Source organism: Carassius auratus, chromosome 26, assembly GCF_003368295.1.
Source record: "Carassius auratus strain Wakin chromosome 26, ASM336829v1, whole genome shotgun sequence".
In the NCBI taxonomy this organism is placed as follows: Eukaryota; Metazoa; Chordata; class Actinopteri; order Cypriniformes; family Cyprinidae; genus Carassius; species Carassius auratus.
The window spans coordinates 9194826-9221158 of NC_039268.1; the positions used below are offsets into that span (position 1 = coordinate 9194826).

Sequence of the window (26333 nt, forward strand, 5' to 3'; positions counted from 1 at the left end):
TTGTAAGGACATCTGTCCCGGGTAATTACCGTCGTTCACAGTTTAAGTCCGTTTACAGCTGCTAAGCCTCCCCGGTAAGCGCATTACTGGAGCAGCGCGGCGCAAACACGAGCGCTAGCGCAGTACATGATGAGCGCGTGCAGACCGCGAGAACCTCCCGTAGAGGTGCGAGACGTCAACCCAGATTACATCTGCATGAATAACAGATTACAGCGGGCGTAATCAGAACGATCAGCGAGATATGAAGTGAACCGTCGCTGCAATTCATAAAGTCGTTCATCGATTACAGAGATAGAGGGTGAGCGCTGTTAAATTGCGTCACTCTCACTTCACGCCAAACGTCACCGTTGCTGTCACAGGTAAGGACTGTCAGGTGTGCATTCCAGTAAGTGATTAAGATGCTGCAATCCACGCAAATCCCTTTTGAGTAGGATGCGAAAGAGACCAATCTGTTTGTTTTTATTGTTTTGAGTTTGATTGCCATTATGTCTGATGGCATAAATTTGTTTGTGCTGTTGCAGATGTCAAAAAGAGAGTGGTGGTAATACAGTAATCAGAGTTGAAAATAATGGGTATGTATGAATTCCTGAAATCATGTGTCTCAATATGTCGTCTTTCTCAACTTATGATATTACAATTGTTTTGCAAGTTAACTGGCTATGTATGAATATTACATGTAGCTTGTTGTACATACTCTCATGTGGGTTATGAGATGATGTAATGGCATTTGCCCATTTTATTCATATGTGTATGTGTGTGTAGACACACAGCGTGCTTTGCTGGCAGTGGAGCGGCTGCAGGAGAGACTGAAGAAGAGGGGAGAACTGCCTGCTGAGGAAAAACTCAGTCTGCTCAAGAGTGTCTTACAGAGTCCCCTGTTTCACCGGATACTCTACATGCAAGAGACTGGACAACAGCATGAGCAACAACAGGTCAGACATCAACATCATCATCATCATCATCACAGTGCATCACAAAAAGAGCATACACTAACACTAAAATATGCCAAAACATTAAACAGTGGGCTTTAGTTTTTAATAAATGTATTAAACTCCATAAAGAAATGTCTCATTATCATACTATGTAAAATAAAATAAAAATAGCTGGCTGATAGTAGTTGCATAATTATGATACATTATACAGCATTATTCTGTCATTAACATAATAACTGATCTTGTGAAATGCAGAATTGTACAAAAGTAGGCTATATATTTTGCTGATATCCAACTCCACCACTTTTACATTAAATAGAAATTTTCCTGCACATCTATTTTATAAGACATTTATACACCCAGCGAGCATAATTTCAGATATTCCCTGATGTGAACGGTGCTTTGATTCACCTCTTACATCTCTCTGGCCCTGGGTCTATTATTAGTTAAATAAAACATGATATAAACATGATATTCTTAAAGGAATATTTCATATCACGCCTAAGTGACAACATTTGTGGCATAATGTTGTCTCTCTTTGCTTTAAAAAAAGAAAAAAATTGTGGTCAGTGATGCACTTAAAATGAAAGTGAATGGGGCCAGTCCATAGTTTGATTCAATAGTAAAGCCACAAGACATAAACAATATGCATGTTAACATGATTTTAGTGTGAAATGAAAAGCTGTGTAGAGTTCTACCTAATTTTACAGCTTTGTTGCCATGACAATGAATCACCATATGACAATGAATAAACCAAGTGTGGTTTAAACAGCTTTACAGTTCAAATAATAAACAGCAGAGTAGCTAAACTTATTTGAAATTCCGTGAGCTAAGAAGGTTTATTGTCCATTATCAGGAGTGCATGAAACATCACTTACTGGGGTCACTTCCAACCTAAACAGCAGATACTGATCAAAGTGGCCAATTTCGAAAATCTTGAAATAGTCAAACCTGAATTAGTTGAAAAATCTACAAGGAGAAACGTTTCACCTTTTTTTTACAAACTAGGGGAAAAGTTTAAAAATATTTGTGGTAATAATTATTAAGCCATAAATGCTGTCGAATGAGTCTTGTATTGGATATTCCCCTGAATATTCCCGTAAAAATAGTTAAATATATTGAGCTTCAAGTTGAGCTTGTATTTGACATTTGACTTTTACTGTACTTAAAAAAACAATGACCCAGGGGACTATATTTCCAGAGCATAAAGAGGTCAAGGATAATAGGTTAAAGGTCTGGTTTCACAGTATGCGAGCTGTGTGTGTGTGTGTGTGTGTGTGTGTGTGCGTGTGTGTGTCTATCCGTGTGTTATGGTGTAGAGTAATGATGGAAAATGATCTCTTGAAAATAGCATGTGTTATCCCAAGCTTTCAAAGAGCAGCTCGGGCAATTTAGTCATCATAAGACACAGTAGATGTTACGTTCAGATTTATTTGGTACAACCACAATTGATTGTGTTAGAATCTTCTAGCAGGCCAAAATGAGAGGAGCAGCAGAGGCCAGATGAGCAACTCCAATAAATGAAGCACTAAACTGGCTGTTTGTCATGAGAAACGGCATGCTTATGGGTTCTCTAATATGCCATGAGATGTAGCTACTTCAGCAAAACTATATTTTAGATAATCCTCGTGCTCATTGTGCATTGGTCAGGCCACTTGCCATGGATAATCATAAGCATAAGTTGTTTATATGAGTCATTCTTTAATCAAGCTTATCACTTCCTGTCTGCATTCTGTGAAGTAATAGGCTTACTTTTTTAACCACGTGTTTGGGAGAAAATGTAATGAGATCTTTAAATATAAAGAAAAAATAGTTGATTACATTGGTTATACTTCAAGTACTTATTTTAATCATAGGTTTCAATGAGCAGGAATAAAAACAGAATTGCCAGCTGTGCTGTTTGCCTGCTGTTGAGGCATATGGTAAGCCATAATAGACCTTTTTTTAAACACTAGTTTTTGTAATCTTTCTGAAATAGCTTTAGAGTCTTTGTTTGACTTTGTGGATGCCAAACAATTCATTCTTTCAAGAATTAATTCTGGAAGTGGCTCGCTGTATCTTCAAAAGCTAGTAATGTATTCAAGAAAAATATTTTATTTACATTTTTAATTCAAATTTAATCAGACAATAAATATTAATATATCAGCATTAATATTGTTTTAACACGTTGAATTAAATGATTAAGTTAATAAAATGTATATCTGAAGCAACAGTGATTAACAAGATTAAATACTTTTTAAACATAATACTCAATGTATTCGGGTGAGCATTCTAAACCAAAATACAGATTTGAATATTATTTGTAAGAGGAGGTCTGATTGTGTACCATATCCTTGGTAAGTCCTTATGTGTATCGTGTGTAATGTATTTAGAGAGATGATTCTTGGAAAACAGCAGCAAGGGCCAATTGAAGTTGTGTAAGCTACTTACCTGAGCTGACTACTTAATCTGTGCTGAATAGAGAGAGGCTGGCGTCAACAAGTCACACACTCACCTTTCTGTAATGGTGAGGACTTTCCTTTGATTTTCCATTTGGACTTTTAAACTGAGTTAATGCCCCTAAACCTGACCTTTGAAAAAAACATTTTAATATTTTAATCAAGATAATTTAGTATGTTAAACCTGACCGCCACACATAAAAAAATGGAAAGTGACAGAAACTCTTATATGCTCTTTTTGCAGTTAAATCTGTTGCACTAACAATCTGAAGTCAGTTAACGCTTATACTGAGTAAGACAGCTAAAAAACACAATATTTTAAATACATTTTAGCGATGATCCTGGCTTATATCCTACTAAATATTTGTGCATTGCACCAATAAACTTGAAACTTGAAATATAACCCTTTGTTTCAACTAAATATATCCTTAAGCTTTTTACCAAGTTAGAATAAATGGTTGTTTGGCAGAATGACTGAATTATAACAATGAGCTAATGCTTTGCCCGACATACTTCAATCATTTAGACTTTTATTGCAATGTTCACATTTACACTTGTTTTTATTTTAGGAGAGATCATTATATGAATAACTTAGCTGTTAGCAGCTCTCCAGCATGAAACAAATCTAAACACTGCACTTTATTTGTCACATTCTCCTATCAGCTGTTTGCTTATGTATATATTTGAAAGGCACTTATGCTCAACAGGGCTTCATTTATCTGATGAAAATTGAAATATTACAATTTCAAACAATCTGAATATTATTTAAAATTAAAAAATGTATGATTTATTCCTGTTATGTAAAAAAAATTCAGCAGCCATTACTCAAGTCTTTAGTGTCACATGATCCTTCAGAAATTATTAGAATGTTCTGACTTCTGCTCAAAAAATTTTCATATAGTTGTGCTGCTTAATATTTTGAATCTTTGATGGATAGAATGTTCAAAAGAACCGTATTTATTTAAAATAGAAGTCTTTTGTGACACTATACATATCTTTCATATTACGATCAGTTTTACTGACCCAAGCATTTTTAGCGGTACTGTATTTTTTAAATATATCACTTGTTTAAAAAAATATTAAATGTTTATTATTTTAAATAAAAAAGAAATTATGATAATTTTTATATTTTCTGTTTATATTCTATATATTATTACTTTTAATAGTGACAAGACTAAGGGCCAGATTTACTAAATGGGGCAAATTAGAGTTGAGAGCTTAATTCCAAAACAACGCAGACGGGCAAAGAAATTTTTGCCAGTGATTTACGAACAACCACGCAACTTAAAGAACACAGATACAGCATCTCATTTACATATTGACCAACGTAAAATATCAAGCATAGCACAAATTATTGTAATCACAAATAAGCAGAGCCAATGCTCATCAGGTGTGGGTGATGCGGGTTCTTATGACAGGTGCAAAATAGTTTAAGACATGCTATTTTGGGGTGTTAATGGCGCAAATACTAGTAATTGGATGAGCGCAAACTTTAATAAATCGCAATGCATGATTCATTTTAATACTCTCCTCGCATAAATTTTGCATCTGAAAGGGAAACTCCATGCACCATGCTTTTTCAGTGATTATTATTCACTGCGTGTCTTTAGTAAATTCTGACAGTTTCCTACTATTGTAATGCCAAAAAAAGGTTTGCTCTGGTGCAAACTGTTAGTAAACCTTGTCCCAAAACTAAAGTGCACAAAGATCAGTAAAGATAAACACCATAATTTTTGATAAATCTTGTATTAATATTGGGAACTTTATCATCCCAGTAAGGCCTTACAAACGGCTAGTGCAACCCAGCCATATTACTCTAGCTGTGTGTGTTACAGGTTTACCCCGGAATGCCTCCTTCTCAGTCTATGAGTGATGATGCAGATGGTGTGAGCACATCACGCCCCACATGCAATCTGAGGTACAGAGACTCCTACCTCTCTGCCCAGCGGCGCAATGACCGATGTCGATCCTTCAATCATGTGACTTTTGCCCCTTTCCTCACAGAGGACATTTCAGTTCTGCAGTCCATGGCCCAGGTAACACCATAACTCAGAAAACAAAAAACTTTAAAGTGGTCATCAGATGCCCATTTTCCACAAGTTGATATGATTCTTTAGGGTCTTAATGAAAAGTCTGCAACATAGTTTGGTTAAAATTTCTGAATGGTAGTGTAAAACAACACCCTTTTTACCCTGTCAAAAGCAGCTCTTTTCAGAGCAAGCTGTTTTGTAGCATTTTCCTTTAAATGCAAATGAGCTCCGCTGACCCCTCCCCTCTGAGCCACTCTTTGAGGGTCTGTTTACTTTAGCTACAATCATTTTGAAACTTGCTAATTAGAACATTATTAGGAAAGGCAATTTGCAAAGATTCATTAAAAAACCTTATACTCACATCTTCTGTTGGTGAAGCTGGATCACGAATGATTTGCACGAACGTAGACCTATTTATGTAGATCAGAGGCGCATTCCATTAAAGAAAATGTAATCCACTGTGTCTTCAGCGGCTCAGATGTCCGGAGTAAATGACGACTGTTATGTGTGTTTATGACATCCAACAACAAAACTCCTTAATCGCTTAGGAGACATTCTTGTCTATATCTGCTCTGGTGATGAAACAATGGAGGACTGATGACAGCTCACTCAGGTCAACAGCTCACCTCAAACTATTGTGGGAGGGGCCTGTCTGTGTGATGTCACATCTAAGACTGGCTCGATTTGAGAAAAAGGAAATGATTTAACGAGATAAAAAAAAACACTGGGTGGATTTTTATCATTATAGGTTGGTTGTGTACACACTGTCAACATACATTTCAGTTGAAACTAATTGTAAAAATGCATGTAGCATCTGATGACCCCTTTAAACTAACTAAGATACACATCAAACCTTAAAAAATACTATAATTCCAACACTACATCTCCTTTAACCAACAGTTTGAATCCATTCTTTCTAATCTCTTATTCTCGTATTTATTGCTCTTTCAGGGTCAGACTGTGCTAAGTTTTGACCTGGAGAAGGGTGAAAGTGCTTTAGGCATCAGCATTATTGCTCAGGAGACTGAAAGCAGTGGAGGTCATGGGATCTTCATACAGAAGATTCAGCTGGACTCTGTAGCATGCAGGTATAAACTGACAAGAATCGAAGTACAGAATACCATAACTTAATTGATTAGAAGTGGATTATTTTGGACAGCGGCGTAGATTAATTGGAAACCATTCATTACCCTATTCTTCTGTCTTAGTGATGGACGTCTACATGAGGGTGATCGGATTCTAGCAGTGAATGGCAAGCTGTTTGAATCCTCTGTAACACAGGAGCAAGCTGTCCAGGTCCTTCAGGAAGCTGCTTCTATAGTAACATTAATTATAGCCAGAGAACCAACCCCATCATTCAGCCCTCCACCGATGAACCACACTCTGTCCAAAAATCTCACCGGCATTTATCATCAATTCAGTGTAAGTCTACTTAAAAACCTTTGTTTTTATATTTATTTGTATCTCTTAAATTTTCCCAAATATACTTAACATAATGTGTAAAATGGCCTTAAGAGATTTTAAATGTGCCCCTGAAGTGTCTTAGAGCTGCCTCATATTTTAAACTGTAATTCCATATAGCCGGCCCATTTTACAATGCATCTTATATGTGTTATTGATCCACAGTAATTTGATTACATTACCACAAGTGTAGTACATCTAACATTTTAAATGTTATACATTAGCTTTTTATGTGAGGTTTTTAGATTTGGTGTTTGTTGTGAAAACAGAGTAAAGGAAAGCAGATGGTCTCCTGGTAATGGTGGAAATAAAAATGAGTCTACTTCTATTAGTAAGACTTTTAAAGAAGTTTTAAAGAACTTTTTGAAAGAAGTCTCTTATGCCTAACCCAGGCTTCATTTATTTGATAGAAAAAACTGTAGTAAAACAGTAATATTCTTAAATGTAATTACAGCCATTACTCCAATCTTCAGTGTCATATGATCCTCCACAAAAGAACAACATTTACTTGATATAGAATTTATTTTGTAACAGTGTGACAAAGTCTCTACTGTCACTTTTGATCTAATAAATGCATCCTTCCTAAATAAAAGTATTAGTTTGTTTGAAAAAAACATACTTTCCCCTAAACATTTGTATCAGTATATATATATATATATATATATATATATATATATATATATATATATATATATATATATATATATATATATATATATATATATATATATATATATATAGGGCTAAGTTTTAGTATATAATAAACAATTACATTTTTAAAACAAGCAGTCAAGGCTACAAAAGCTATTGAATTATTGAATGCAAAAACAATTAATTTAACACGTTGACCTTGTGTACCACATGAAAAATACAATATGCCCAAAATTTTGGAGGTTCAGTCAAATTTATCAAAAGTAACAGCTATTCAAAAGACATTTCTAATTTTAATAAATGCTATTCTTTTAAACCTTCTGTCCTTCTGTGCTTTGAAACATCTAGTATTGGTATTTTGTACTCGCTTGCTGTTTCATTCAATATTTTGTTTCCCTTTTTTGTTGTTTAAATTCAGCTTATTAAAAAAAAAATAATATGCTGTTAATGGCAGGTTCCACTTTGACAACCTACCCGATACAGTGTGACATTCCTTGCAAATGTGGCGCAAAAGGTCAACGTGTTAAATCAGTTGTATTTGTATTCAATAATTCAATAGCTTTTGTAGCCATGACTAAGACATTTACTTGTACAGAAAATAACTTTTATAAAATAAACGTACCCTGAGAAATATTCACTGTAGTAAGTGTGATAACTAGCCCCAGTCTCTCTTGTTTTATAATTAGGCTTATTCCACTCATTTAATTTGATTCCACAGCCTCGACAAATTCATCATATAGAGCTGCAGAATGACGGATCAGGTCTAGGCTTTGGCATCATTGGAGGGAGGAGTACTGGCATCATGGTTAAAACCATCATACCTGATGGTGTAGCTGGAAAGGTATGAGAGAATCATCATTGATTCACCATTATTTAAATGATTTGTGGAAACTGATTCAAATTAAAAAGAGTGACAGATGCCTTGACATTTGTGGATGGGTGTGTGTGCACACAGGATGGGAGATTGCTCAGTGGCGATCTTCTCCTCAGAATTGGTGATGTGGATGTGTCTGCAATGGGCAGTGAGGAAGTGGCACGTGAGCTCCGTCTTGCTGGTTCCTGTGTGAGACTTATCATTGCCAGGGAAACCACTGATGGTGACCTATCACCTACCATTGCCCAGCAACAGGGCTCTAAAAAGAAACAGGTGCAGAATGCTTCTGTGTGTGTGTGTTCGCATATATATGTAAATAGTGATATAAACAGTATAGCTCACCCAAAAATTAAGTTCTCTTATCATTTACTCCCAATCATGTATTTTTTTTTAGCATGTTTGACATTTATTCTTCGATAGAACACAACAAATTCAGTAAATTGCAGTCTGTTCCTCCTTCACCACGTTAATGCTGCTTTTGTGGTGTTTTTGTCATTTTTTAAGGTCACTGTGAACTGTTATTATATGGTAAAAAGCTGCGTAACAATTCTTAAAGGGACAGTACACCCAAAAATAAAGATTCTAGCATCATTTACTTGTCATCATGTCATTCCAAACCTGAAGACTTTCTTCTGCTGAACACAAACGTAGATATTTTGTTAAAGTATTGATGAAATCCAAACAGTTTTGAGTCCTTTTAAAATTATCTTTTTAAATATTATGCAGGTTTGGGATGACATGAAGGTCAATAAAATGTGACAAGCATTATATTTAAAATTTATTAGGCTGAAATTATTTCTTAAACACACACTCAGTCAACAATCATTGATTGACATTCACATTAACACACAAGGAGTTTGATTACAGTGTTGTTATCATAAATGCTGCTTTATTATGTCTTGTCTGAAGTGCCGAAAGTAAACAAAGAATTACCCTTCTGCAGGATTTAGAAGAAAAAAAGGGAAAAGAGTCCAATGTGAGATTCAGTAACAACAAAAATGGTTTGGACGTCAAAATCTCCAAATCTCTGAATAACCTGAACAAAGGTATGATTCCTTACAAGATATTTTTTCCCATTCAGTTTAAGAATGATAAATGTAAACAATAAATAAATATTGGGCATTTTAGAGTCCAGTGGATTTGGGGTAAAGAGCATACTGAAAGAGAATGCAGTGGATCAGCATGGACAGATTCACACTGGAGATGGCATCGTTGCTGTGAGTTCAATACAGATCTTTATTTTTTGCATCTCTTTACTTTCCTTGTGCATGTAAATTTAAACAGAAGTTCTTAGTGGTTTTAAGCAATAAATTGCTGTTTTATTCATTTTTCAGTGATTTCTGTGTAAATGATGTTATGGAAATTAATAATCATGTTGTTGTTTCTGTTGTTTGTGGGGGGGGGCTGTTTACATTGTAGTCTTTGTTTTAGGCAGAATGGTAGTATTATGTATTTATGATTAATTACATTGTCACTAGATATGTGTTTGTATTTATGTAAATGTGTGTTTGGGGTTTCAGTGTCATTTTGGTACAAAAGAAAACAACAACATTGAAGTATCGGGTTAATACTTCATGACTTTTCTAATGAGAGCTTATTATAAAGAGAATTTCAACTTGCTTCATAAAACACTTCAAACGTCCTCGTTTTGCATTAATTATGTTTGGGGTTTTAGAGACCTCAGATATGAAGCATTAAATAATGCAATGACTTTCCACGTGATGAGACTCTGTGACTGGTGTACCCGCTGTGGAAATACACTTCTGTCAGATGTTTATTGTAATTTATTTTATTATATTTTTCTACATAAGTTTTGCCAAGGTCAAAATGATCACAAACAACGTCATTACAATTTATACTAGGTACATTTCTGAAAAATGCTTGCTTTCTTTGTGGCAAAATAGAGGGATAAAGCGTCTGGGGTTGGGCCAATCATTCTTGAAGCATCAATATTTTCAGTACTGATGTTGTAGCAAGAGCTATTTAGCCTGAAAATCAATGCGTGCCAGAAGCTCTGAAGTGAAAAATTGAACCGTGTTAGAATATGGTTGTTTAGGATTGGAACTATTTATCTTAACATGCAGAAATTCTGAAAGACACAGAAATCATCTGCTGTTATTTCACACTAAATAATAATGAAGCTAAATGTGACACTATAATAATTATAATGTTATATTATAATGGGCTTTTAAAAAAAAAAAAAAGTTATGATCATGTTCTATAATAAATTCTATAAATTCTTGTTAATGATAAACTAAAACAGAAGCATGATTAGCAGTTCAGATCCATTAAATGATAAAGGATGCTTTTCAAATATAATGTTTAATGGTTATAATGACCTGTTGTATTCTTATATAGGAAGCGGAGGAGATCCTGCTCACTGGCCAACAAGTGGAGATCTCTATTCGGCGAAAAGGCTCACCAACTGGAACACAAACAACCCCCACAATGTCCACAATCTCTCAGAGACCCTTAACCCCTCTGGGTCTCCTTCCCCCTCCACTGCCTCCATGTCTACCAGAGCCAAAGCCAGTTCTGCCCCCAGGGAAAGTTTTCTATACTGAACGCCGGGACCTCAACTTCAACAGAGAGTGCAGTTAGTGAAACTCTTGTCACTTCTGTTTATATGCACTCATTCACACTGTGCTTGATTCATGCGTTCTGTTTCACTTTGGCCCATTCTCTGTGTGAAGTCTCAGTTACTTTTTGACCCTACTTTGATTCTAATAACAGCTTCTGTGTCTGTTTGTTCTTTCTGTGACCTCAGTTGAGTCAACGCAAACCTGTGATTTAGAGTCCAAGATGAAGAATATAAACCAGCCCTCGTGTAAGAACAGATTTATTTACAATTATTATTACAGCCACTCATTTTGACTTGCACCTCAGGTTTCTTAGTGTACTAGTACAACATCTACTATAATATACAGTTATGATTGTAATTTAAGCATTGTTTGCAGACAATTTTAATTAATTCGAAACTTGCTTACCTTTGAATCCTCTGCAGTGAATGGGTGCCATCAGAATGAGAGTTAAAAGAGCCGATAAAACTGCATGTTTATAATTAAATTATCATTTGGATGGTTTTTTTTTAACTTCAAACCGTTTATTCTGGCTAAAATACATAATATTGCTTTCTCTAGTGAAAAAGTTGTCCTGTCTGAATCAGGAGTGAAATATGCAGATATTTACACACTAAAACAGTCCAAAATCGTTAATTGATGGCCTGGAGTCGTGTGGGTTTCTGGTGAATTATGGTGATGTTTTTATCAGCTGTTTGATCTCTCACTCCTTCACTGCAGACGACCCCTTGGTGAGCAAAAGATGAAATGCAAAATTTCTCTAAAACTGTTCCTATAAATAACAAAGGCATCTGTATTTTGGGTGGCCTGGGGGTCAGTAAATTGTAAGTGTTGACTTTTAAGGTGTGTTTTCAAGCTTTATTCCAAAATTGACATCAAGATAATAAAGCATTTCATGCTTTGAAACATTATGCTTTTAAAAGTTAATAACCCTATTTATTTTGCTTTCCTTACAGTACACCATTATATTGTTAGAATATTATTATTTACATTTACAATAATTTTTTTCTGCTGTCCAGTCCACCCCGATGGACAGCATGTCACAAAAACTGTCCATAGACATCAATCTGTAAAAAACCCAGAATATTCCTTTAAGATTTCTTTAGTTTGCTTGGTGATTTCTAACATAGATATACACTCACCTAAAGGATTATTAGGAAAAACATACTAATACTGTGTTTGACCCCCTTTCGCCTTCAGAACTACCTTAATTCTACTTGGCATTGATTCAACAAGGTGCGGAAAGCATTCTTTAGAAATGTTGGCCCATATTGATAGGATAGCATCTTGCAGTTGATGGAGATTTGTGGGATGCACATCCAGGGCACGAAGCCCCCGTTCCACCACATCCCAAAGATGCTCTATTGGGTTGAGATCTGGTGACTGTGGGGGCCATTTTACTACAGTGAACTCATTGTCATGTTCAAGAAACCAATTTGAAATGATTGAAGCTTTGTGACATGGTGCATTATCTTGCTGGAAGTAGCCATCAGAGGATGGGTACATGGTGGTCATAAAGAGATGGACATGGTCAGAAACGATGCTCAGGTAGGCCTTGGCATTTAAACGATGCCCAATTGGCACTAAGAGGCCTAAAGTGTGCCAAGAAAACATCCGCCTCACCATTACACCACCACCACCAGCCTGCACAGTGGTAACAAGGCATGATGGATCCATGTTCTCATTCTGTTTACGCCAAATTCTGATTCTACCATCTGAATGTCTCAACAGAAATTGAGACTCATCAGACCAGGCAACATTTTTCCAGTCTTCGCTGTCCAATTTTGGTGAGCTTGTGCAAATTGTAGCCTCTTTTTCCTATTTGTAGTGGATATGAGTGGTACCCAGTGGGGTCTTCTGCTGTTGTAGCCCATCCGCCTCAAGGTTGTGCATGTTGTGGCTTCAAAAATGCTTTGCTGCATACCTCGGTTGTAACGAGTGGTTAATTTAGTCAAATTTGCTCTTCTATCAGCTTGAATCAGTCGGCCCATTCTCCTGTGACCTCTAGGATCAACAAGGCATTTTCGCCCACAGGACTGCCGCATACTGGATGTTTTTCCCTTTTCACACCATTCTTTGTAAACCCTAGAAATGGTTGTGCGTGAAAATCCCAGTAACTGAGCAGAATGTGAAATACTCAGAGTGGTCCGTCTGGCACCAACAACCATGCCATGCTCAAAATTGCTTAAATCACCTTTCTTTCCCATTCTGACATTCAGTTTGGAGTTCAGGAGATTGTCTTGACCAGGACCACACCCTTAAATGCACTGAAGCAACTATGTGATTGGTTGATTAGATAATTGCATTAATGAGAAATTGAACAGGTGTTCCTAATAATCCTTTAGGTGAGTGTAAATAAAGTGTGAAATACAAATCTTGACTCTATCATGATGTAACTGACATAATGAAAATATACATTGTCTTTTGTAGTCTGTTCTCCTCAGTCATGTTGTAATTTATTTATTAGCTGTCTGATGCTTGCAAATTTTGTTTTAGTTTGCAAACTGTCTGATAAAGAGGAGGAAATATTGAAGCAGAAGTGGCAAAGCAAACTGGGTCCTCAATATGAAGTCATGGTGCGTCTCATCTGTATTCTCTCCTGTTTAGCTGACAGTTAATTTCCATGGCTGAAATTTTTGAGTGTGTGTCAGCATATGTTTATGTTCAGTATGTGTCCCTTTATATGCTTGTTTAAGATGTATGTGCATGTCCACTGTATATTTGTATGAAATGCTTATACATTTATATTTACATTGTTTGTGTGTGTGTGCAGGTGGCACAGGTACAGAAGTTCTTTGAGAGCAGCGGTCTTGGTGTGAGTTTGGATACCAAGGAAGGTCATCACTATTTCTGCTTCATACTGCCAGAGGGTCCGATTGGACAGGCAGGAATCATACAGCCTGGAGATGAGCTGCTAGAGGTTCACTTTATATTATAATTGTGTTAACATAGTCATGTAGATTATCTCACATTACACATACAAACACTACTATAACATTTATTTACCTAAAAATGCTAATGTAAATTATGTTTTATCATAGTTTGACTATAATATATAGTCAAACATGCATTACACACAGATAATACTGTTGTTTATAGATCACACTGTTGTAATCCCTTATCATAAAGCCTGCGAACACATGCATGCATTAATAACTGAAAGCACTCATCTTTCTTTCTGCATTCTGTTTTCTATGCATGGCACTTTATTCAGTGCTGACTGCACATGAATATCAATCATGACAGCTGCTTAAAAATAGCCCTTCCTGTCAGTAGAAAAGCCCAGAGGATCATTTCAGCAGAAGAAGTGAAGGTGATGTGTTTGTTCTGTCTGTAGGTGAACAGGTTCTCTCTGATTGGTGAGACACATAAGGAAGTTGTGAGCTTGCTGAGGGAACTTCCTCTGAATGTTTGTGTGGTTTGCAGTCGTCTCATCCTACCCACAGTCGGAGAGGAAGATGATGATGATGATGTACAACTCACGCTCAAAGAGCTACTAGCAGAATTTAATGAAAAGGTTTCCTGTGTCTGTGCATCATGATTTTTAAAGGAAAAGTTTAAATGTTTGTGCATTGCACCTCCCTTGTGAAGTTTTATTTAAATGTGAAAACATTTGTTGCAAATACCATGCATGAAAATATAAATAAGTATATTATTTGCATTAGAAATATTGTTTATTAAAACTATGCTAAATTAGACTTCTTTATGACAAATGGTATTAACTCACCTACACTAACTCACATGACCCTTTTTCTTTCGATTTAACACAAAGGGACAAAAATTATAAACATGTACTTATGAGCAATTATACAGTGAAGCTCCAAAAATAACAAAGGAATTATTTTTTTTTGAAGTAGAATAAAAAGGTACTGACTGTGGAATGCCTTGGATGAGGATGAGAATAAGAGTGTTTGGTTACACTTTATTGGTGTCCTTGTTACAGTGTAATTATACATTTAAGTACCGAGTAATATTAATTAACTACATGTATTTACTATATGGTTAAGGTTAGGATTAGAGTTTGGCTTAGGGTTACTTGCATGCAATTATGCATAATTTAATAATTACTATTATAGTAAGTACTGTAACGTGTAACTAAAGTGTTCAGAGAATTCCCAATTAACATTATAATAAAATTAAGTATACTAAATAGAAAATCAATTAAATTCAACAAATTAACGCTGCTATCCTTTTTCAAAATAATATTGACTTGTCCACTTTTTCTCTATAACAGAAGTCATTTGGGGGTCTCTTTGCACGCAGAGAGGATGAATGGAAGACAGAGGCTCCCGTGCTATCCCATCAGGCCATGTGGGAGAATGAGATTCAAGTCTATGAGCTGCAGAAAGGCGATTCTGGCCTGGGATTCAGTATACTAGACTACCAGGTGTGTGTGTGTGTGTTTGTGTGTGTGTGTACCAATACTACAAAAAGAAGGGAGCAGCAGAGTATGGACTCCACATCAGGTGGTTTAGGAAGTCCCAGTTGGTTTGAAATCCTTCTACAACATGGCAGCAGTGTCTCCTAATTTATTACTATTCTTCTCTTTCTCTCTTGCTCTGTCACTTTCTGAAACTCTCTCAGGACCCCATGAACCCAGGTCGTACTGTGATATTGATTCGCTCTCTTGTAGCAGGCGGCTTGGCAGAGAGAGATGGCCGCTTGTTGCCAGGCGATCGGTTGATGTTCGTGAACGGGACTGACTTGAGTCACGCGGGTCTGGCTCAGGCCGTTCATGTCCTGAAGAGCACTGCTTTGGGCACTGTACGAATTGGAGTCACTAAACCCGTACTGGTAAATTTCACCATTCACTTCACAATTATCACCATTCACCAGATAGACAGCAACAATTACATCTTTGACCATTGTTAGAGAAATCTACTATCCAAGATATTCTATGTCAATGAAGGTTCTTAGTCATCTAGGTCTTTAAGAATGTCAGGCAAGTTTAATTTAGAGAATTCCATGTGCACAACTTTGACAAGTAATTTGCAGTATAAAATGCATATGCATCAATTATCAGTAACTAATGGTAGCTTTGATTACTCAAGTATATTAAATTATAGTTTCTTCAACTGCAAGGCATTTTAATGTCAGATGGGTTTTATTATTCTTATTATTTTAGTTTACCTTCATCATGTGTTGTTGGCATTTTTCAAATGCCTTTTATCCAGATTTTCATACAAATCCATCAATACAATGATTTATGTTATTTAATTTTTTTTTATCATTTTAGATATCTTTTTAAAACAATGATCACAATAAGTGAAATGCACTATGTGAAACAGTATAGTATAGAAATTCACGTATTCAAGTATTATTTAAATTATTTATTTTTTTACACAAAATATGTCTGTCCCTCATTTGTGGAGTCATGACCATCACAGCTTACAATTTCAGAATAATATATTTTATAATAAGAATAGTTTTATAAAAAAGTGAAATAATATATACCGTAATAGCAAGTTACATATTCTTACTTGATATCAAAATATTTTTATTAATTATTGTTTATGGGTTCATTTTACTACAGCAAAATATTTATATATTTATATAATTTATGTCTAAAATTATTTTTTTAATTTACATTTATTTAAATTTACATTTATTTACATTTACATATATATATATATATATATATATATATATATATATATATACAAGCTTGATGGTATTCACAGCTTTAAACTGCTGGACATAAGCTGATTGGTTCATGTTGGGTACGCAGCCATTTAGATGGCTGGTTATCATTCACTTGAGCAGCTCGCAGTGCGATTTCAGAGTTCCTCTAAAACCCTCCACCTTCCCCAGCTCCACCGTATAGATCTGCTAATGTTATTATGTATGCTATTTGTGCAACAGCAGTCTTAAATTCTGACAACGTATGTATCGGCGTATGTATTGGCAGTAGCAAGTTTATGTACTTGCTTTGCAGCAGCAGCAATAATCTACAAAGACAGCAATAAGCAGCAGCTATTCAGCAGCAGCATAGAAGATCTATTCCTCCAAGAACCAATACATTAACATTGTCATATTCATTACCATGCTAAAATCTTCGGAGAGTTGTCACCTCAACAAGACAATTGATTTAAGTAATCATTTCCATCATCACCTCCATCATAGCTGATATTTGGCAGATATAAATTTTGTTAATTTTTCAGGAAAATAAAAACAAAATAAAATAAAAAAACAAATTACAGAATTTTCATACAATGCATGTGTATGCACTGCTGGACATTGATAGCAGACAGTTAAAATAGTGTAAGTTAGTTTAGTTTGAAGAAATTCAAGATGTTCATAGCACACTATGCACTGAACATTTTCTTATTTTATTAGAATGATATCTAATTGCGTTGTATATTCCAAGTTACTTTAATGTTTTTGACCTTATCTATGGGTGTTATTTTAGCATTTTATTATTGGAAATCCACTTTAGTCTGATGGTGGTCTTTGTTGTGAGCTGGGTCTCAGTAACTGTGGCTCATGAGTCTCTGGTTACTGGAATCTTTCAATAATTGATGTCTCTTGAATTCTAACACCAGCCTCCTAAAACAAGTGGTGCATTTGTGGTTCTGTGTCCCACGACTCTGAAATTAGGTTTATTTAGTGCTGGGAACTTTCTTTCTTTTTATTTGTAAAAGTTAAGAGTCTGATGAGTGCATATGTTATTGTGTCCAGATAGGAGTGTAAGGAGTGGGACAAGATTTCTGAATAGGAGATTTAACACAGCTTTGTCATTGACAGGAAAATGACACTCAGGACACAGGAGCTGATGTAACAGGCAACTGTCACTCAGAACATAACAACCAGCACAGCACTTTGCAGGTACAGTAGGCTATATATTGTTATACCTGCTCTAATACTAATGTGATCTGTTTTGTAACAGTACTTTGGTGTTAACATCTGAGCTACATGAAGCAACTTCATTTCACTGACTCTTGACATCTGTTTTTCAAGCGATAGATAGTGACTCGATAGATTGATTGGTGGTTGCTTGTTTACAGAACAGTGTACAGTTTAGGCTCACTGCTTCTAAATTAATTTTTGTGGATTCCTACACCAGTTGATTTTGTAAACAGTGGTTGTTTTGAGCTAGTTGCACTCAAGCAGTTAGTTGGCAAAAGAGAAAGTGTTTTTTGTTTTTTTTCCACTGACCTAATTCAGTGTAGTCATTCTAGCTGTCAGGGTTTAAATGGTGAGGATATTTGTTGACAGGATTTGCGTGACATCATCTCTTATTCACATGAGGGTTTTTGGTTTACTCCAGAGCACAAGTGTGTAATGTATTAATTCGTTTGGATGGCTTGTTGAGAACACATTTAAACGTTTTGTTATTGAAAGTATGGTTGTGTATTATTAACTTTTTTTGGAGCAGTGAACAAATTGTATTTAGCATTTCATTTATTTTGTAGAATAAAAAAAAATCTGATTATTTCTCTGCATGTTTCTTGCATATTGGTGACAAACACTGCAGACTATTCCACTTATGCGTCACCACATGGAAATCTGGAGGGGATAAAATGTAGATAAACTAAAATATCTTTAGAATATGTGTAATACTTAATACAATAAAATATCCAAATTCTTGGGAACATTCACAATAAGTTTCAGAAGGTAACACAATGCTTTTATGAGATTTGTTAATCTGGGCTAAAATTAATTTATATCTATACCAGGGGTGACGCCGAATAGTCAAGATTCGATGCTTCGATAGAAGGAGCATGATTTGACTACAAATCTCACAGTCGAATATTCACGGTGTGTTATGTTCATGCCATTTTGGCTATATGGCTAAATGTCTGATTTCACATAACACTACTGGTTTTCTCATTTTCAAACATTTCAGCTAGCTTATGTATATATTGTGTATATGTTATTTATCTCATATAAGATGCATTTGGTTAAGTTGCAATGGAGTAAAGCACTTCATTGTAGTAATACACTGATTCCCAGCAAACACAAAACGTTCCCCTAACATTAGTTATTGGTTTCCGTTTTATCATTTTTTGGGGAACCAAATGCTTATGTTAGGGAAATGTTTTTTTTAGGTTATATTTTTTGCGACCATAAAATAACGTTCCCAGAATGTTGCTAGTTGGTTATTTTTAAAAGAACCTAAAAATAACTTAACTTATTCTCAGGTTATTTTATAACCCTATAAAACTATATTTTCAATGAAAACATCAAAGTTGTTAATGTGTTATGACCTGTACAGAGCCCTGAAATTCGTTTAATGCAACATTTATTAAAATACAGAAATTAGATTACCGGTAATCAAAACGCAATTTAAATTATTATATTAAGACAGGGTTAAACATTGAGTGATAACCATACAGTCTATGGTGATAACATAAATCAAAAATTTGTTGATTTGTTTAATCTTCATTAAAATCTCCACGCGCTTCACGTCTCCTTCCACAGAGAGTTGAGCACTCGCTAAATGAAAACAATTAACGGTAATTATTTATTTTTTTTACTGAAAATGTTATTTTGTTTATACATTTTATACTTGCTCATTTATCTATCTCTGTATTGAATGATTACTTAAAATTTAATATATTTATGAGAGTAAATATAATCATCAAAAGAGAACATGATGTTAAGCGAGAGGTTTTTGTTTATGGATCAAAAGAAGGTCCCGCTGCACAAACTGTACACTTCAGTGGTAAAAATGAATGTACTGATATCCTACTTTAAGTCATGTATTTTTTTATTCTTTTATATACAGTATATATCTATATATATATATCTTATTTTATGAACCATACATTGTGTTGAAGTCATTTTTATTTGGTGCTGAAGAAATGTAAAATCTGGGTATCCCCAATCTTACATATTAATGTACAGATTTAATCTTACCTATGTTGGTTGATGTGCTCAGATTATTGCTTAAACAATAGATAGAAACAAGATGTGGTTTTTATAATACTGATTAAAGGGTTAGTTCACCCAAAAATTCTATCTTTAATGACTCCCCCTCATGTCGTTCCAAACCCATGAGACCTCCGTTCATCTTCAGAACACATTTTTAAGATATTTTAGATTTAGTCCGAGAGCTCTCAGTCCCTCCATTGAAACTGTGTGAACGGTATACTGTCCATGTCCAGAAAGGTAAGAAAAACATCATCAAAGTAGTCCATGTGACATCAGAGGGTCAGTTAGAATTTTTTTGAAGCATCGAAAATACATTTTGGTCCAAAAATAGCAAAAACTACGACTTTATTCAGCATTGTCTTCTCTTCCGTGTCTGTTGTGAGAGAGAGTTCAAAACAAAGCAGTCTGGATATCCGGTTCGCGAATGAATCATTCAGTTCACCAAATCGAACTGAATCGTTTTAAACGGTTCACATCTCTAATACGCATTAATCCACAAATGACTTAAGCTGTTAACTTTTTTAATGTGGCCGACACTCCCTCAAATAAACCAATATCCTGGAGTAATTCATGTACTCAAACAGTACACTGACTGAACTGCTGTGAAGAGAGAACTGAAGATGAACACCGAGCCAAACCAGATAACGAACAAAACATTGTCTCATTCACGAGTCAAGAACCGTTTCTGTCAGACGCATCCGATTCGAGAACCGAGGAGCTGATGATACTGCGCATGTGTGATTAAGCGTGAAGAAGACCGATACACAGAGCGCCTCAATTGAACTGGGCCCGGTTCCCCAAAACGTTCTTATCGCTAAGTAGTTCTTAACCTATTCCTTAACCTCTCTCTTAACCCTATGGCACGATTCCCGACACGTTCTTGTTGGTCTGGACCATTCGTAAGCTCTCTCTTAACGTTGTTTAAGCTCAAGATGCTACCTGTACAGCAGTCTTTAGAAATCAGCGCAGCGAAGTACAAGTCAAACTATGGTATGTTGACAATGTTGTGGCTCAACAATGATTTTATGTTATTTTTTAAGACTCCTAATAAATTATGTTCGCAATGGATAGAGGCCTATTTATGAAGTTGAGTTTATGTGGTATGAGAACTAATATGGTGGTAAATAGCCTAGGCTTTTTCTTATGTAATTAAAGTGAATTGGCAATCAATTTTTTGATAATTAAAATCTGGCAAACAATTTGGCTGTAAATTGCTAAGATCTATAAATGGGTAATCATGGTTGTGTCCAGTAAGGACCAACTATAGCAGCGATCCAACGTGTCCTTGTATTGAATCAAAGACGGAGCCGGACTCGGAGCCGTTTAGTCCATGTAAAAAAATGTATTCGGCAAAACTTAAGCCCTTTTGACATTTTTGCCTGACGTGGCTATATAAAAAAATAATCCGACCTGGTGGCAAGGTCCAGCAAAACTTCAAGTTCCCCTGACGAGAGGCTTGGTGCCCTTTTTTACGTTGCTTCCCCACCATATTTTGTATCTAACTCTCTCTCTCTCTCTCTCTGTTCATTGTAGATTGGTTGCTTTTTATTAAAAACATAAACCAATTACAATCAATACCGCATTGAACAGAAGTAACTGCAGCTGCTTGAAAATCAATTCTGATTGTAAAGTACCTTACCATTAATATAAAAGTGTATTATATATTTTTTAAAAGTCGTTAAACCCATGTCAAGAAGCGGCACAAGTGGCACAAAGGGATAAGGAGGGTGGATGATTAGCGAGGGATACCCGGTTCGTCTAACCGTCACAACATATCGTGTGAACATATTACTGACCATTTGATAATTTAACTTATAGTCTAAATTCTACTGATAACTTAAACTATGTTAAAATTAATGTTACTGTAATAATTTGAGGAATGTTTCATTTGCATAGAACATGTTGTCTTTCTTAACACTGTATTGCACCTTCGCGTGAAGTGGAAAATCGATTCCTGAGCAATCGATGCCAACTAATTCAGCACCCTCACTCGGGACAGTGCCTTTGTAACGTCGGACGTAAGAGGCAGCGTGCTAAGAAGCTTCCTAAGGGACACTTTGGGGAACACACTAAGGAACATAAACAACTTTGGTAAGATATATCTTTCGAGGTCTTCTTAGCGCGCTAAGAGTGAGCGTTATCGGGGAACCGGGCCCTGATTCTTTTGTTGATTGATTCTGAACTGATTCTGTGCTAGTGTTATGAGAGCAGGTAAACCGAAGGCTTGAATCAAGGGCAATCATCGCAAATGACGCCATAACGTTGAGCGCAAAAGAACCGGTGAACCGTTTTCTTCAACCGGTTTATTGAATCGAACTGTCGGAAAGAACTACTGGTGATCCGAAAACCAATGCAACCGGTTCTTGACTCGGGAACGAGTCAGTCTGTTGTTCGTTATCTGGCTCGGCTCGGTGTTCATCTTCAGTTCTCTCTTCACAGCAGTTCAGTCAGTGTACTGTTTGAGTAAATGAATTACTCCGTGATATTGGTTTGTTTGAACTCAGAGGGAGTGTCGGCCACATTAAAAAAGTTAACAGCTTAAGTCATTTGTGGATTAATGCGTATTAGAGATGTGAACCATTTAAAACGATTCAGTTCGATTTGGTAAACTGAATGATTTGTTCGCGAACCGGATGTCCACACTGCTTTGTTTTGAACTCTCTGTCACAACAGACACGGAAGAGAAGACAATGCTGAATAAAGTCGTAGTTTTTGCTATTTTTGAACCAAAATGTATTTTCGATGCTTCAAAAAATTCTAAACGACCCTCTGATGTCACATGTACTACTTTGATGTTTTTCTTACCTTTCTGGACATGGACAGTATACCGTACACACAGCTTCAATGGAGGGACTGAGAGCTCTCGGACTAAATCTAAAATATCTTAAACTGTGTTCCAAAGATAAACGGAGGTTTTACGGGTTTGAAACAACATGAGGGTAAATTATTAATTACATAATTTTGCTATCTGGGTGAACTAACCCTTTAAGCTGTTAATTTTTTTTTATGTGGCTGACACTCCCTCTGAGTTAAAACAAACCAATATCCCGGAGTAATTCATGTACTCAAACAGTACACTGACTGAACTGCTGTGAAGAGAGAACTGAAGAGCCGAGCCTATGGGATTAGAATCCCGCCAAATGTATTGCAGTCACAGATCGAAAAATAATAAGCATAAATAAAATATTTAAAAACACGTGTAAAATAATAACGCACAAAACCAAAAAACAAATGCAATTTTTTAAAAATAACAAACGGCGCAGTCATGGATTACACAAAACTGAAACATGAATTAAAAATTTTCCAAATCGCAAACAAAATCAGGTTTCCTGCTCATGTTATTTTTTTATCTGCTTGTGGTCTTTTCCCCTTTGCTCTTGTTTCCATGTTCTGCACTTGCGTTTCTAAAAGTTGCAGTTTGAGTTTCATGTAAATCAGGACAGGCTTCAGCGTCACCATTGGCCTGCAAGTTCTAGATTGACAGCTGCTCCTCTAACCAATCAGTTCAAGGGGGAGTTGATGTCACTCCAATGTGACTCATGGCTGCTGTGGCAGGTGTGTGAAGATGGATAACCAACATCAGCAGACAAATCCCGGATGATCTCAGGTAATTAGCCATAAATATTTTTTTAGTGGGTGACAGAAACATTCCCTTTGTGTATTATGATATTTTCTGCAAGTGCTATGTAGTCCGAGTAGGCCGATATCTAGACTGTTAACACATGTCTTGTTAGTTTGGTTTAGTTACCAATACTTAATATTTTAGGCAGTTGGGCTGCACGATAAGTCATACGCGATATAAAGCCGGTTGTGTAATCAGCGGTAAATCTACATCACCTGCGCGCTTTCACATGGAGCAGCATTAGCGTTCGACTTGAAGCAGCTGCACAGAATGATCACTGTATGACATCAAAGAACCGCGCGAGTGATCCGAATGCATTGGATCCGTGTACTCTCTTATCGCTTGCGCGGTATTTGATGTCATACAGTGATAATTTGCTTTACTGACAAGATGTGCATTAAATATCACACAAAGGGAATGTTTCTGTCACCCACTAACAAAATATTTAAGACTCATTTTCTGAGATTGTCTGGAATTTGCCTGCTGACGCTGCTTATCCATCTTCACAGAAGAGGCTGACATTGATTGTAAACAAAATCACTATCATGGGATTGAGACGGGAAAAAATGTTGTCGGGACCTGGAATCGTAATAACACTTTGATCCCCGACTTTCTACACAAATATAGCCTACCTTTTAAATAAATGAAGTATAAACTATAGGCTTATATTTTAATTTTGAACTCGCCCTGTGTCTTTATGCTCTCCTGTTTGCTTTAATGTGGCTGGTGAAGGACAGATCGTTAACGGATGGTCTATGTGGTAATAGTAGCCTACATCGGGCAGTACATCCAAAAGCCCACCTATCATTCATAGACCTCAAATATAGCGCTTCATCTAAAAGATGTATGTAGTAATAACTTTACATGGCCGCTCAATTTAATGTTAACCTACAGAAATGTATGCTATTGAAGTGTGTGTGTGGAAACTGAACAGCAGCATGCTCACAGCAGGACAGATGGAGGCACTGTGCTCTCACTTGCTCTTAAAATACTCTGTCATTTTTGGTCATACACATAAAAGTAAGTAATCTTTCTAATCCGCATACGTTTATTTGTGTGCACTCAGAATAACAACGAAATGCTGTGCTTCTGTAAAATAATAAAAAAACAAAAACAAAATGCGGTTTCTGTCGTCTTGGTCATGTGAACTTGAGCGAGAAACTCTGTGTATTAAAAATAAATTTATAGAGAGTGCCACTCTCAGAGTGCAATGTCTACGCTCAAATGAAAAATAAAAAAATAAATAAAATAGAAAATGTGTGTTAGCATGGATGATTTACATTACGTCTGTGAAATGCACAATGTGCATTGTTTAAGATGGCTTTCAGTTCAGTAAAATAACAAAAAAAAAAACTACAGTTTAAATTTTTTTTTAACTAAAGTGGGCATGCTGTGATATGTGCTGTAGTTTTTCACTGTAACTGACAGATTCCGGCTGAAAAAATACCTTCAACATGGGAGTGGGAGAGATCGTGAGTCATTCCGGGAAATGGGACTGGATTTTCCCCCAGATTTTTTGTGGGATTGGGACAGGACGGGACTAGTTATTTTTTTTTGCGGGAGTGGGACGAGAGAGATTTGAAAATCCACTCCCATGTCACCATCACCCTCTACTTCACACACCTGCCACAGCAGCCACGACTTACGAGTCACATTGGAGTGACGTCAACTCCCACTTGAACTGATTGGTTAGAGGAGCAGCTGTCAATCTAGAACTCGCGGGCCAATGGTGACGCTGAAGCCTGCCCTGATTTACATGAATCTCAAACTGCAACTTTTAGAAACACAAGCGCAGAACGTGGAAACGAGCAAAGGGGAAAAATCCAAAAGCACACAAAAAAAAAATTACATATGTGTCAGGATCTTGGTAAGGGAGGAACTCCGGTGCAGACAGGGATTCTCAAACAAAGGGTTTATTACAAAAAGGGGAAAACAAAACCCACGAGGGGGAAAACACAGAGCAAGGTAAAGACTAAATAACTAAAACAGGACTGGACTGACAAGATAAACAAGGACTCTAAATACTAACTATAAACACTCACGGTAATACAAGGACTTCAGCGGGTACAGCACAATCTCACACACAATCACAATTGCAGAACACAGTTGAGGTACAATCACAATGACAATGAACCGACGCAAGACAGAGCACACTAGGAGATCTAAATAGGGGTACTAATCAAGACACGACAGGTGTTACAGATAGGACAATCAAGACACGACTAGGTTAACAAGGGGGGCGGGGCAAGGGAACGAGACAACACAAGCACATGGCCCAAAGACAAGGCCATGCGCTTGTACACAAAACAAGGGTCTGTCATGATCCTGCCTCAAGACTAGGAAAAAATCAAGGACACGAGGGCAGGATCATGACAGAACCCCTCCCTTAAGGAGCGGCTTCCAGACGCTCCTCAAGGGAACATCAAACACGGGGCATGACTGACATGACAGACTGGGACACAGACACAAACCAACAAGACATGACTAATAACAACAAAGGCAAACAGGAGTACACAACGGCAGGGTTAGGGTGACAAATCAAAAAAAACAAACAGGGAAGGGGAGGAGGCGGGAGTACAAAGTTCATGGGGGACAGACCAGGGTGGGTGGGAGGGGTAGGGATCTTAGAAGGACAGGACGAAGGCTGACGACGGGGGGTACGGGCAGGTCTGGGTGGTGAGGGGCGGGGAGGGTTCTCGGGATAACTGACAGGAGCAGACACAGGACGCGGGGCAACACTTACGGGACGCGGGGCAACATCAACAGGACGAGGGGCGACTACATCTACAGGGCACGGGGCGACAACATCTACAGGGCACGGGGAGACGACAGGACACGGGGATACAACATCTACTGGACACGGGGGCACATC

At 36.6% G+C, this 26333-nt stretch overlaps 1 protein-coding gene across 1 annotated transcript in view; it reads left to right on the forward strand.

Annotated features, from left to right (window-relative positions):
* The first annotated feature begins 121 nt into the window (after nucleotides 1-121).
* Nucleotides 122-26333, forward strand: part of LOC113044265 (multiple PDZ domain protein) — a 54417-nt gene continuing 28205 nt past the window's right edge. The window contains exons 1-18 of the mRNA XM_026204084.1: nucleotides 122-359; nucleotides 522-572; nucleotides 763-932; nucleotides 5206-5406; nucleotides 6352-6488; nucleotides 6609-6822; nucleotides 8231-8353; nucleotides 8468-8659; nucleotides 9330-9432; nucleotides 9515-9603; nucleotides 10745-10982; nucleotides 11154-11213; nucleotides 13462-13541; nucleotides 13739-13885; nucleotides 14303-14482; nucleotides 15200-15352; nucleotides 15550-15759; nucleotides 17710-17790. Coding sequence (XP_026059869.1) covers nucleotides 569-572; nucleotides 763-932; nucleotides 5206-5406; nucleotides 6352-6488; nucleotides 6609-6822; nucleotides 8231-8353; nucleotides 8468-8659; nucleotides 9330-9432; nucleotides 9515-9603; nucleotides 10745-10982; nucleotides 11154-11213; nucleotides 13462-13541; nucleotides 13739-13885; nucleotides 14303-14482; nucleotides 15200-15352; nucleotides 15550-15759; nucleotides 17710-17790 — 2382 coding nt within the window. The 5' untranslated portion in view covers nucleotides 122-359; nucleotides 522-568. The remainder of the gene's footprint in view (nucleotides 360-521; nucleotides 573-762; nucleotides 933-5205; nucleotides 5407-6351; nucleotides 6489-6608; nucleotides 6823-8230; nucleotides 8354-8467; nucleotides 8660-9329; nucleotides 9433-9514; nucleotides 9604-10744; nucleotides 10983-11153; nucleotides 11214-13461; nucleotides 13542-13738; nucleotides 13886-14302; nucleotides 14483-15199; nucleotides 15353-15549; nucleotides 15760-17709; nucleotides 17791-26333) is intronic.